The following is a 14,107-nucleotide window of genomic DNA, read 5'->3' as shown; positions in this document are numbered from 1 at the left end:
AATTGTACTCAGTTGTTAGTGCATGTTGAATTTTGTCAGTACAACATTTGTGGACATTTTTTATCTTGATTTCTTACACTAGGACTCACTAGGTAGCTCAGTAGCCCAGGCTAGCCTCAAACTGGAAATCCTCTTGTCTCAGCCTCCTGTGTGCTGAAATTACAGGCATTAGTCGTCATGCCCCATTTATATCTTTAATATTTGCAACTTGATTCACAAAGTATACTTTATAGCCAAATAAAAATGCCTGTTTTCTTTCACCTGCTTTTTATTTCCTACAAAAATGTCATAGTATCCAAAAAATGACTCATTAAAGAACTGATACCAGATTTTTAAATATTTTGAGGAATGCGGGTGTTGCTAATTGGTAGAGACTTACCTAGCATTTGGGAAGTCCTGTGTTCCATCTCTAGTACTGAAAAAAGGAAAAAAAAATTACAGATGGTTTCAATTGAGCTTAATACACATAGAGGGAAATGCCCAGTTCAAGATACACAGCCCATGTTATGCTCTGTTCTGACAGCACAGAGGGTGGCCCTTAGCAGCCTATGGCCTTTTCCAACCACATACAGGATGATCTCTTGGTCTTTTTTTACATGTTAAAATCATGAACAGTTATTTCCCCAAGTCTCTTGAACCAAGAAAGATTCCTGAAATGTGTGTTAATAGAAAATAATTAGCATTTTTAGTCACCAAAGGGCATGTCGCAAATGTAAAGATCTAAGTTTTTATAGTTTAAACAGAATTGCAATTACAGAGCAGACTTAAATGTATTTTATATTTTCAAATTCCCTATTCTTAACTCAATTATTTTAGAAAAGAGCATGAGGTAGGTTGTTATGGCAGCTTTTTGGCTAGCATCTTGGGTTTCCTCAATTCTGCTTAACAGTCACTAATTATAGTGCCTGCTAAATTAACCCTCAGTTAAAGGATGACTAATTGAATGTATTAAAATCCACCTTTTTTTTTTAAAAGTTCATCTATTAGTATAAAGACTTCATTATGGGCTCAACCTGTATTATATTTAAATTTAGGGAGGAAAAATATAATTTTTCTTAATAAAAGAAATATATTCTTTATAGAAATTAATTCTGAAATTTAAAAGATGAACAGAGGGATTTTTAATGACTCATTCCCATTAAAAATTTTCTGGTTATAAGTTAAAAAATCATTATATAATAAATATTTCTCTTTTACAGATTACATTGCTTTCTATACTCCTTTTCAAAACTCTTATGTTCCAGAATAATCCCAGTATCCAGAATTCTAACATAACTCAGGAAGACAAGATTGAATAATTTCATCAAAGATCAGTTGGGTCCAGAAAACAAAGTCAGGTTTTATAATGTAGAGCAAAGAATGAATTTCTCCTAATTACATGTAGGAAGTAGCAATTTTCTATCATTTTTTTTTTTTGTCTTTCTCATTTTTATCGGTACCAGGAATCGAACTCATAACTGCCTGCTTGCAAGGCAGGCGCTTATGCCACTGAGCTAAATCCCCAGGCCCAGGAAGTAGCAATTTTCTAACAGACCAAACTTTTAAAAAATATCTATTTTCTTTTTTTTTTTTTTTAAATATCTATTTTCAAATTAATATGTTCAAAAATCTTCATTGAGTTTTAATGCTGCATTAACCACAAAAAAAGGTGAATAAGGCAGTTGTCATTAGGGCATTTACATTTTAGAACCAGAAGCAAGTTAATCAGTAATTCAAGTGCAGGATGCTAAATACCACCTCTTAAAAGAAGCTGAAAGAATGTTACTAAATTGGAGAACTGTGCTTTTGTCATGTGTTACCTTCATTGTGAAATCCCTTTGAGGTGCTAATCCCTATTGTATAGGGCCCAGCACCGAGAATACTGCCTCTTCTTTTAAAGGCCAACTTGCCCCTGCTGCAGCGAGAACTGCTGCACTGTGCACGAGCTGCCAAGCAGACCCCTTCCCAGTACCTGGCCCAGCACGAACACCTTCTGCTTAACACCAGTATCGCATCTCCTGCCGACTCTTCTGAACTGCTCATGGAGGTGCACGGTAATGGGAAGAGGCCCAGTCCAGAAAGGTGAGAAGAAATTTGTTGTCCTTGATTTTTTTTTTTTTCTAGAATTTCTAATCTTCTCCCTTTGCTTAAGAAAAAGAATTTGATCGCTGGGATCATAGATGGGTGCAAGACTTTCCAAAGTGAAGGAAGCTTTTGTAAATAAAGAGGGAAGAGAGGCTGAAAGGAGGGGAGGGGAAATGGGAAAAAAGAAGCAAGATGTGTAACAGCCACAAATTCCCTATGATGAGTGTCATCACTGTGTATGTCCAAAATGTACTAGAAAAATAAAAAGGGGGGAAAAATTCACAAAAATGCTTTCCAAGATTGATTTTCTTTTTTCCCCTCTTAAGAACACTGTATACCACTAGTAAGAAATAGAAGCAAGGGGCTGAGGATTTAGCTCAGCGGCATAAGCGCCTGCCTTGTAAGCAGGCAGTCGTGAGTTCGATCCCTGGTACCGATAAAAAGGAAAAAGACCAAAAAAAAGAAATAGAAGCAGAAGAAAACTCAAGTTACTCCTACTCAGCCATCAACACAAAAGACTTATTTGATCAAATTTGTGGGAAAATTCTCCCTGTGCATTAAGCAAGCAGTTAGTTTTTTAAGGAAACGGGATAGGTTGAGGGCTAAGTCACTAAGACTACCCACTCCTTTCAGAGGTGATCACAAGCTCCATATTGTTTTTCTTGTGCTTCTAATTGGCTAAAAATCTTACTTCCTATAATAGCCTCCTCAAGTTTGATTAATTTCCTCTACTGGATCACAGAATTCATGGAAAACACTATCCTTTCCTAGATTATTGTAAAAGGTATTATATATGCTACTAATGGACATATGATGAAAAATGGATAGGGCAGAGTACTAGGAAAGAACACTGAGCTATCATGCCCTGCCAGCCTTCTATAAGCTCTTGGACTTGGACTTTGCCCCCCTCCATTTGAACCTTCATTATGTAGTCATGATTGATTAAATCCTTGACCAATGTGATCAGCTTAACTCTCCAGCCTCTTTCTGCTCCCAGAGTTTGAGAAGCAGGGCTGAAAGTCACAATGCTCTAATTCTTTAACTACCCTTTCTTTCTTTAACTGTCCCACATCCTAGGGACTACCAGCCATTGCCAGCTCACTAGCATATAAAAAGACCTGTGGCTTCAGAAATTGTAAAGATTTTAGAAGTTAGTTTGCCAGGCAGCAGGATGAAGACTTAAATATTGTATTTCACAGAATCAGAGGTGGTTACCACAATATTCCTTAGTTATCAGAGAAGCAATATTTTAACAACACTGGAAAATTTACTCTTGGACATGAATGACTAAAAATCCCACCGAGTCACAAGAGAATTCATCATATGAGCCTTTTCCTAAACTGGGCATTGTTGGACAGTTTCAACTCTTAGGAAACTAAGGCAGGAGGACCACAAGTTCAAGCTCAGCATGGGTATTGTGTTTTTTCTTGAGACAATACCTCTTCACTAGTTCAGGCTGGCCTTCAACTCATGGTCCAACCCAGGCTGGTGTCAAACTCCTACCTTGGTCTTGTAAGCACTGGAAACACAGATGTGTGCTACCACACCTGGCCATTCCTCTATATTTCTGTTGCAGAAGAAAATGTCATTTAGTCTTTGCCTCATTACAGTTAGAAGTTTTTGCCTGATTATGGACTGTTGACTTCATTCTTAGTCCTGGAATAAATCAGCAATTTGTTTGTTTTTGAGACAGGGTCCGCCTGTGTAGCTTAGGCTAGCCTCAAACTCATGGCAGTCCTCCTGCCATGGTCTACCAAGTGCTAGGATTTCAGGTGTGCACCAATGTGTCCAGTTTTTAAATCAGCAGTTTACAAGCCAGATGTGATGACACACCTGCAATCCCAGCATTTAGGAGGGTGAGGCAGGAGAATTATTGCAAGTTCGGGACCAGCCTGAGCTGCAAAGTAAACTCAAGGCCAGACTGAACTGCATAGTGAGACCAAAAATTCAGTCAATCAGCAATTTATAGAATGTGCCTGACTCCCAAAGACAATTCAGTTTGTGCCTCACATCAAACCTTTTCTAAACTGGGCATGATGGGACAGATCTTAGTCCCAGCTCATTCCATGTCTGAAGCAAAAGAATCATGTGAGCCCAGGAGTTCAGGGCTAACCTGGTCAACTATAGAAGACCTGTCTCCAAAAGAAAAAAAGCAGGCTGGGCATAAAAATACTTGTAATCCCAGCATTCAGGAGTCTAAAGCAGAATTTCCAAGAGTTTGGTTGTTTTTTTTTTTTGGTTTTTTTTTTTTTTGTCTTTTTCATTTTTATCGGTACCAAGGATCGAACTCACGACCGCCTGCTTGCAAGGCAGGAAGTGCTTATGCCGTCAGCTAAATCCCCAGCCCCTTTCCAAGAGTTTGAAGCCAGTTTGAACAACATAATGGGACTCTCAAAAACAAACCAACCAGCTGGGCATAGGGGCACACACCTGTAATCCTAGCACTTGAGAGGGTGAAACAGGAAGATCACAATGAGTTCTAGGGCAGCCTGCGCTACATAGTGAGTCTGGTCAGCCTTAACTGTATAAGACCCACCTGCCTTTCTAAGGAATGGTTTATTTGCCCTTTTTTGATTGGTTTGGTTGGTTTGGTTTTTCTTGTGAGACAGGAATATTATAACTCACTGGCACAGAGCCTGCCTGGCAAGCACAAAGTCCTGAGTTTGATTCCTGGTACAAAAAAAGAAAGGTTGCAGTTGTAAGGTATGTGCATGTCATATGCAAAGACCTAAGTTCAGTCCCCAGTACTAGAAAAAGAAAACCCTTTACTTAGAGTCTTTCTGCATGGGAAAGTACTATATGTAGCATAATACATAACAGACTACTGCTCAGGAAATGTCTATATTAATGCTTGTTAATGACTATTTTTGGCACTCAATCCAAAGTGGCACAGGAGAGATAAGGAGACAGAAGAAGCCTTTAAAAAAGGCATGGGAGAGCTTTATACGGGTGCAGCGGCTCTCCATGAAAACGAAAAACTGAGACTGCTTTTATCAGTTTTGGCTGGGGGAGAAGTTTGGGAGATGGGCAAAAATGACATTAAAAGCTGACTTTTGAAGAAGCATCTGCCTGTGTAAAGATTTACTCAGGGCTAGGGTGGAGACCTGGGCGATTGTGGAGTCTTACGATCAGAGAGGGCTCAGCACACATGCAAAAAAAGGAGTGGGAGATTTATTTCTGGAATGAGAAGGAGAACATAGAAGATATTCTTGGAGAAATAAATTGTTTCTCTAGGTCCAGTACCAAGTTGGGCAGATGTCATGTTACAGATAGCCAAGCCCCAGGTTAGCAGGACCTGTCAGTTAACAGGCTAAGATACCATGTCTGCTTCTTCTTTAGGAGGGAAGAAGGTAATTTTGATAGAGATACCATTCCTCCTGAACCCCCTGCCAAGAGAGTATGTACCATCAGCCCTGCTCCTCGGCATAGTCCTGCCCTCACTGTACCCCTTATGAATCCTGGTGGCCAGTTCCATCCTACTCCTCCACCTCTTCAGCACTACACCTTAGAAGATATTGCAACTTCCCATCTGTATCGGGAACCCAACAAGATGCTAGAGCATCGGGAAATTCGTGAGAGACACCACAATCTTGGTAAGTGACCTAGATAGTGTACTAATGTTTTAAATTGAGACTGAATACTTGAGGTTTTTTTCCTACTCTAAGAAATGTCATCATTGCTTTTTTTCTTCTGATAAAAATAGCTGGATGTGGTGATGAGACCACCCAGCACTTGGGAGACTGAGGCAGAAGGATTGCCATGAGTTTAAGGCCAACGTAGGTTAAATAGTGAGTTTAAAGCCAGTCTGAACTACATAACAAGACCCTGTTCCAAAATGAAAAAACAGGATAGGGATTGTTGCTCAGTCCAGAAGCCTTAGGTTCAATCCTTGGGACTATAAAAAAAACAAAAGGACTGAGAATGTAGCCAAGTACAAAGGCTTTGTGTTCAATTCCCAGTACACACATACACACACACACACACACACACACACACACACCCCTTATATATAAAGGAGAATATTACAATTATAGTGTTTCATCTGATATTGAGCATACTTCATATTTTTTTGCTACTGTCATGCTAAATGTATATTATCAAAAAGGTCTGAAAAAGTAACAATGAATATAAAAATGGGGATTAAAACTGAACAAATTCTTATAAATACAACAAAGAATTAATATTACTTATTTTGAAATGTATCAGAACAAAATAGAAAATGAGTAGCAATGAGATAAAATATTAGTATTTGGGAGACATGTATGAAAGATATATGGTAATTTTTTGTTATTCTTAAAACTTCTGTAAGTCTAAATTTATTTTTTTAATGTGCAAAGATGTAAAATATGATCCTGAGGGTGAACTTGCACAGATAGGAGTTAACATATCAACATTTAAATAGTTGCTTAATGTGCGTCCAGCTGTGTGATTAACATGTAACCAACTGAGAGCTGGAGATTTAGCTCAGTGGCATAAATGCCTGCCTGGCAAGTGTGAGGTTGAAAGTTCAATCCCTAGTACCAAAACAAAACAAAACAAACATGTGACCAACTATTGAGTGTTGCTAAGGCTCTCAGCCTCAGAGCAATAATTACTAAAATGGAGCTATCTCTGCTTCTTGTTCATTTGGCATGCCTAAAGCATGGACCTTTAATACTATCACATTTAGGAAGGAACAAAAACAAGGAAAACATACCTAATCTGAGATCAGTTTTGGAAAGGGCTTTTTTTTCCTCTATGTACTCAGACAAGTTTATTAAATAAGCTTCTTTGGAGTTTACCTACTGAGCACATTTCAGTGCAGAGAAACAAAGGGCTATTCCATTCCAGGGTTTCTTGTACCTATTTGTGGTACATCCTGTAGAGTTAAAAAAAAAAAAAAAAAGTAGTAACTAAATGGTCATGATAGAAGTGATATTATTCTCAGCCACTAGTAGTCACCAAGTCTTAGCAACCACTGCATTGTCATTTAATCCTCACAGAAGTCCCAAGCTGTTGTTACTTCCTTTTTAAAGAAGAGATATAAAAAAACTATAGCCAACTGTACATAGCTGAGTTCAGGCCCAGCTTTTTTAGTTGTGTTTCTAATAGCTTTAGAAAAAACATTTTTTTAGCCAGGTGTGGTGGCACACACATATAATCCCAGCACTGGGGAGGCTAAGTCAGGAGGATTACCAGGAATTCAAACTCAGCCTGAGCAACGTAGGTAGTGCAGGGCCAGCCTGCACACTTTCAGACTCCATCTCAAAGAAAAAACCTTTAGTTTCATTTACAAGCATACTAAAAAAATTTTTTAAAGCGTACTATTAGTTATCTACCTTAATGGTTTCTTTTAGTTTTTGTAGCCATTTGTCTGCTAGACTTCTTATAGATTCTTTAGTTTCCATCAGACCTGTATGAAAATGTGTGCCTTTTCTGATGGCTCTCAAGCCTTATCAAACAATTCACCATGCAACCACATTTTCTAAACAAAAACGTATCGTTCCTTTTGTTCTCATAAAATGAAATTTAAGGATACCATAAATCCCACCTTAGTTTCATAACTTCAGGTTCAACATTCTATTTTAGCTTTAATATGTAAGAAAATCCTGGGCTGAGGTGTAGCTCAATGATAGAGTACTTGTCTAGCATTTTAGAAACCCCAGATTCAATCTTCCTTACCACAGAAACACAAGTATCTTACAGTAACACAATCACTAGTATGTTAGTGCTGTGAAAGAAGAATATTCTTCTGATACAGAACCAATATGAGTACAGTATGTATAAAATCAAACTTAACAGGAATGTTATAATTCAAAGACCATTAGCAGTGTTGTTAAATGTCAGTAGAGTTTCTCAAAATACTAGTCAACTCTATGGCACAGTGCCTGCTTTGCAAACATGAGGCCTTGAGTTTGATTCCGGTAGCAAAAAACTGGTTAACTCTTGATTAAGTATACCCTTTATCCACAGAGTTGTTACATTCCTAGAAGTTTCATTGTGTATCAAATACTGTCAATACTGAGCTATTTTCAATACATAATATAGTACAGGTGGTTAAGCATTTATGTTGTACATCTTTGTCACCACTTGGTGTTATCTAACATTAATTTGTTCTAGTACAGTATGTTTGATGTTACATGCTATCCAATTTGAAGGTTTTTTCATGTTTATGAACTATTTTCCTTGTCTGAGATATAACTTATTTATTTCTTTTGCCTGTTTTTCTTAATTGTTTGTTTTTCATGTTTGATTGGTCGGAATGCTAAACCCAGTGTGATCAAAAAATATGTTGCGATTGCTTTTAGTAAGACATGTTGCCATAAATCCTCCCTCAAAAGTACTCTTTCTAGCATCAGATACACTTAACCCATCCTTCTTGCCACCTTCTGAAGTATTTCAGTAAGTCTTTTCTCCATTTGTGTTCTTAGTTGTACTGTGATGACTGCCTTGATATCATTTTTGTTTTGGGTAAGAGCCAAAAGTTGCATATTGCCATGTTTGGTAAATAAGATAGATGAGGACACATTGTACTGTTTTTATAAGCCTGCCTTTCTATTGAATGGCCCTCACCAACAGCATTCACTGTTGTTGTTTTCATTTTTTTGAGAGAGTTTTTTTCTGTAGTTCAGTTTGATCTGGATTTCATGGAGGTCCTTCTGCCTCAGCCTCCTGAGTGCTGGGATTGTGGGTGTGTGGGTCAGGCTCCACTGATTCACTATATTTTTTATCATGCCTCATAAAAACTCACAAAACAGGATTTCCAAAACTGTTTCACAAAGTGAGAAAACAATGTGATAGATAAGTAGGTTGGAAAGAGAAGCATTTTGAGCGCATGAATGGCAATGTGTCTCACTATAGTGCATTTTCTAATTTAAATATTCACTATTGTTATCCCAAATATTGAATAGTTATCCAACTATTGTAATCCCTTTTCCAGTTTTTCTCATAATCCAAAAAGTTATATTTGTAATCCCATTGAAATGTTACTGAAATCCCAGCAAATTAATTCCAATCTACCACCTCCAATGCAACCCACTGTGAGAGTAAAGATACCAACGACATATTCCAAGTGAAGGGCAGCCAAGGGGTCCTAAGTCCAATTCCTGTGAGGGTGTATAGAAAAAGGCCCTGATCCTCAGTCTCTCCCAGAATTTATTATCTTGTGAAGAAAGGGGGGGTGGCTGGCTACAGGATGAATGTTAGTGAAGATTGGGGGGGTGGGGGGCTACATGAGTAACTTGAGCTGGCTAGCCAGGTAGGGGAAAAAGCATCTCTGCAAAATGCAGAGATAAGGATATGCAGAAGGAGTAATTTGCGTAATTAAGGTAGCAACTGTATTGTTTTAGGAGGCTGTGCTTTGGTTTCACAACCTCACACTTGCCAGGCAGGAGTTTAGGCCGCTGAGCTACATCCTCGGCCCTGGTTTCTGATATGTAAACTTTTGTGGCCTAGGGAGTCACAGCCTCTTTACTGTGACTCTTTGTGAGCACTGACAGCCTCTTTACTGTGAATACCCAGTTGATATTCCTGGAGCTGATGGCTCTACCATCCTCCTGTGCTCATGCCTTACAGAGAGCACTATTGGAGGAAACAGGAGACCTTCCCATGGCTTTAGAGATTACATATCAATACTCAGCTAGCCTTATTTGCAATGCTTAGAGCCAACTGAGGAGAGAAGGAAATACCATAGCCAGCTCTGTACATACCAGTGTAAGGAAATAAGCCTCCATATAATCAAAGTTGCAGCAATTGTTTTGCATTCAAGGGGAGACACTCTAGTTGCCTCCCACAATTCACCATTGGTTTCATTTTATATAGTCTGAATACATACACATCCTTGCTTGGTTATAGCATTTTTTTTTTTATTTTTTGGTCTTTTTTCTTTTTTATCGGTACCAGGGATCAAACTCACAACCACACACTTGCAAGGCAGGTACTTATGCCGCTGGGCTAAATCTCCAGCCCCGGTTATAGCATTTTTGTGATCATGCATCACATGGTAAAGCATTGTCTTACTAGTATGCATCTCCAATTTCTTATAGGTCTAAATGGAGGCTATCAGGATGAATTGGTAGACCATCGTTTGACAGAGAGGGAATGGGCTGATGAATGGAAACATCTTGACCACGTAAGAATCTTAGCATGTTTAATTTCAACAGCTCCTTATTATTTTTAATTCTTAATGCTACCAGTAGTTCATGTATGCTTGAAATGGATATAATATCCTTTGCTTTTAATAAAAGTTGGTTTATCTGCTACTTTCTCAGCTAGAAGGCTCCAAATCTTGATAGTGGTGTATTTTCTTCAGATCATAAGTCATGTAGTAAATGATTAAAGGAAAGATTATGAGTTCAGTTCACAGGTTTGCGACTTGTCTTTGCTAGCTGAATGTCTTAGTTACTTTTTACTCGTTGCTGAGACAAAATACCTGAAGCCCAAGTTGGGAAAGGAAAGCTTTATTTCTTACGGTTTTTGGAGGTTTTAGTCCACACTCAGTTGGCTCTAAGGCAGGCGGGCATGGCTGGGCCGCAGTATATGGCGGCTGCAGACAGCAAGCAGGAACCAGTAAAAGAGCAAGACACACCTTTTTCCTGCCATTACATCACATCCTGGCTCCACCCCTTTGTGGATATAGAACTGACACCATCAATTCAAGCACTGGACAGTGAACCATCACAAATGCACAATGCAAATGCATGAGTCCTGAGGGCCACAGACATAAACCATGCCACTGAATAAATTGTGTCACCTCTTTTAGTATGCATATATTTATTTTTGTTAGTTTGTTTGTTTTTGTTTTTTTTTTTAACCAGGAATGAAACTTGGGACCTTGCACTTCCCAGGCAGGTGTTTGTGCCACAGAGCAAAGTCCCCAGCCATATATATATTTTAAGTACAGCATTATTAGAATTCACAAGAGGGTTGTAAAAATATATAAGATGCTTTTCATTTGGCCCAGCAAATAGAGAGTGTTAAATACTGTGGACCCTTGAGTTCTGACCAGCCTGGCATAGGAACTACATAATACTGCCATTTTAGTTTTAATTTACAATTAAAGTCTTAAGTTATGACTCAAGCGCCAGCTACTTGTGGTTCCATATGGTCTCAGATGCTTATTTTTAACCCTAAAAGATTTCCAGAAGAAACATAACAACATCCTTTCCTGTACGGGGTTAATTAAGAAATCCTGGGCCAATGTCTCTCTAAGGACAGTGACCATATGTCTGTATACAACATAGAAACTGAATGCTGTATAGAGGACCCTGAGCTTTCAATTGACAGCCTGAGTTGCAACCAGCCCTCAGGCATGACTTGAATTCATAAGTCCCCTATAAATAGAGATTCTCCATATAGAAACAAGTAGTATACTGTAAAAAGTATTAAATAATTGGGACTTTTTCAAATGCAAACAAGAGTAGTGCACTAGTATAACATGTAAGCTTAATTGGGGCCAAGGATTCAGCTCAGCGGCATAAGTGCCCGCATTTCTAGGGTGAGGTCATGAGTTCGATTCCCGGTACCAAAAAAAAAAAAAGAATATAAGCTTGATTGCTGTTTTCCATTAGAAGAGAGAGTTCACCTCTCCCTAACGAAGAAAAAAAAGATGTCCTTGATTAAAATTTGCATGTTGTAGCTTTTCCTTCTTTTTTTTTTTTTTTTTTTTTTTTTTTTTTGGCTTTTTCGTTTTTATCAGTACCAGGGATCGAACTCACGACTGCCTGCTTGCAAGGCAGGTGCTTATGCCACTGAGCTAAATCCCCAGCCCGCTGTTCCTTCTTAAGTGATCGTTGTTCCTGGTCCTTTTTCTATGAGTAAATTTTTTTTTTGTCTTTTTTATCGGTACCGGGGATCGAACTCACAATTGCCTGCTTGCAAGGCAGGCGCTTATGCCACTGAGCTAAATCCCCAGCCCCAGAGTAAATTATTATTAAAATCACTAGCTTTATCAGTCTACTTAGAGAGATTTACTGTGGTTTAATCATTTTAGCAGACCATGTTATGATGGAACTATTTGGCTGCTTCAAGCTTAAAGATTATAAAAAGCAGATTTTTGGAATCCAAAAAATGAAAGTCATGTGCATACTAACTTTCAATCAGTGACATGCCACATTTATGATTTTGATTATCTACATCACCTAGTGAAGTCAAAGCTGGTTTAGTGTAAATACATGCTGTATATCATAGTCCAATAACAATGAAATTGTTCAACAGTGCATTTCTCAGTACATGTCCTTACTGTTAAAGAACATGTGGCTGTAAGTAAATCAAGTGTTTGTATGTGTAAAATTGGCCCTTGTGGGGCTGGGGATTTAGCTCAGCGGCATAAGCACCTGCCTTGCAAGCAGGCAGTCGTGAGTTCGATCCCTGGTACCGAAAAAAAGACAAAAAAAAATTGGCCCTGGGGATTCAACTAACCATGGACAGAAAATTTTTGTACAGGTATGGGAACGTAACTCAGTGGTAGGATACTTAACTTGGTATCCACTAGGCCCTGGGTTCTGTCTCCAGTGCTATACAATTTTTTGGAAGAGTTTTGTAAAGCCCAGTGTAGTGTACACACTTGTAATCCTAGAACTTTGGAAGCTAAGGCAGGAAGATCACTGAGTTTGAAGCCAGTGTAGACTAGATAGTGAGACCCTGTCTCCAAAAAATATTTAATTATTTAAATAAATATTTTAAAATGCATTTGTACAAAACATATCTAGACTTTCTCTATTATTACTTTTTTTTTTTTTTTATCGGTACCGGAGATCGAACTCATGACCACCTGCTTCCAAGGCAGGTGCTTATGCCACTGAGTTAAATCTCCAGTCCCCTATTATTACTTCTAAACAATACAGTGTAACTATTTGCATATTAAGTATTATAAATAAATTAGAAATGACTTATATAGTATATAGGAGACTATGTACAGAGTATATGCAAATTTGCGCTATTTTATATAAGGAACTTGAGTGCCCATGAATTGGTATCCACTGGGGATCCTGGAACCAAATCCCCATGGGATACTGAGTTATGACTGTGTATATTTAATAAGAAAGTCTTTCAAATATAAGCTTGGTGCTCTATACCTGTAAAATATGTGAAACTTTTGTTTTTTAATACCATGTTTGCATGTCTTTGGTTTTTCAGGATTCACTATTTGTATTTCCTCATCTCATCTCTGTCTGACTTTCTCTCTGGCTCAGGCCCTGAATTGCATAATGGAAATGGTGGAAAAAACCAGGCGCTCCATGGCAGTTCTCAGGCGCTGTCAGGAATCTGATCGAGAAGAACTGAACTACTGGAAAAGACGATTTAATGAAAACACAGAGATGAGGAAAACAGGGACTGAGTTGGTCTCCAGGCAACACAGCCCCGGGAGTGCAGATTCTCTAAGTAGTGGTAAGGGCAGAGTCTGAAGGAAACCCAGGGCAATTACCGGCCTTTGGACCCCACCTGATGTGACAAACCTATTTGACTTTGAAGACTACTGTTGCTAGATTATGGAGTGGGGGAGATGTGGTGATTACAAAGAGTAAAAGAAAAAATATGTAAAGTCCTTGATGGTACCTGGCATATTTAAGAAAAGTTTATTCTTCCTTGTGGAGAATCAATATACTTGTGAATTATTCTCTACAGACACTTACACACAAATGCATCACATCATGATCAAAGAGAATTTGATTATGAAACCCAATTGAGGCTAGGCATGGTGTACATCAATAATCTTAAACCAAGACTATCACAAGTTGAGCCCAGCTTGGGCAACTTAGTGAGACCCTGTCTCAAAAAAGGGCCGGAAATAACTGGGTGTAGTGGTGCATACCTGTAATCCTAGCACTGAGGCTGAGACAGGAGGATCACCTCGAGTTCAAGGCCAGCTTTGACTACAGAGTGAGTTTGGGGTCCACCTGATTTATATAGCAAGACCTTGTCTCAAAAATAAATAAATAAAATGACAGAAAAACCAATGTCATTAAACCTATGCAAATTTTAAAAATAAAAATTGGGGACTGGGGATTTAGCTCAGTGGCATAAGCGCCTCCTTGTAAGCAGGCAGTCGTGAGTTCGATCCCTG

General features: G+C 38.5%; 1 protein-coding gene across 6 annotated transcripts in view; it reads left to right on the top strand.

Annotated features, from left to right (window-relative positions):
• Cbfa2t2 (CBFA2/RUNX1 partner transcriptional co-repressor 2) overlaps positions 1–14,107 on the top strand; it is a 144,468-nt gene that overhangs the window by 104,569 nt on the left and 25,792 nt on the right. For all 6 annotated transcript variants that reach the window (XM_005002722.4, XM_003467727.5, XM_063248509.1 and 3 more), the window contains 4 exons: positions 1,880–2,061; positions 5,404–5,657; positions 10,089–10,174; positions 13,236–13,431. In XM_005002722.4, the coding sequence (XP_005002779.1) occupies positions 1,880–2,061; positions 5,404–5,657; positions 10,089–10,174; positions 13,236–13,431 (718 nt within the window). The remainder of the gene's footprint in view (positions 1–1,879; positions 2,062–5,403; positions 5,658–10,088; positions 10,175–13,235; positions 13,432–14,107) is intronic.

Source organism: Cavia porcellus, unplaced genomic scaffold, assembly GCF_034190915.1.
Source record: "Cavia porcellus strain 051 isolate PalLab524CR breed Dunkin Hartley unplaced genomic scaffold, mCavPor4.1 scaffold_5, whole genome shotgun sequence".
Taxonomy (NCBI): domain Eukaryota; kingdom Metazoa; phylum Chordata; class Mammalia; order Rodentia; family Caviidae; genus Cavia; species Cavia porcellus.
This window is presented reverse-complemented; position numbering and strand designations above follow the sequence as displayed.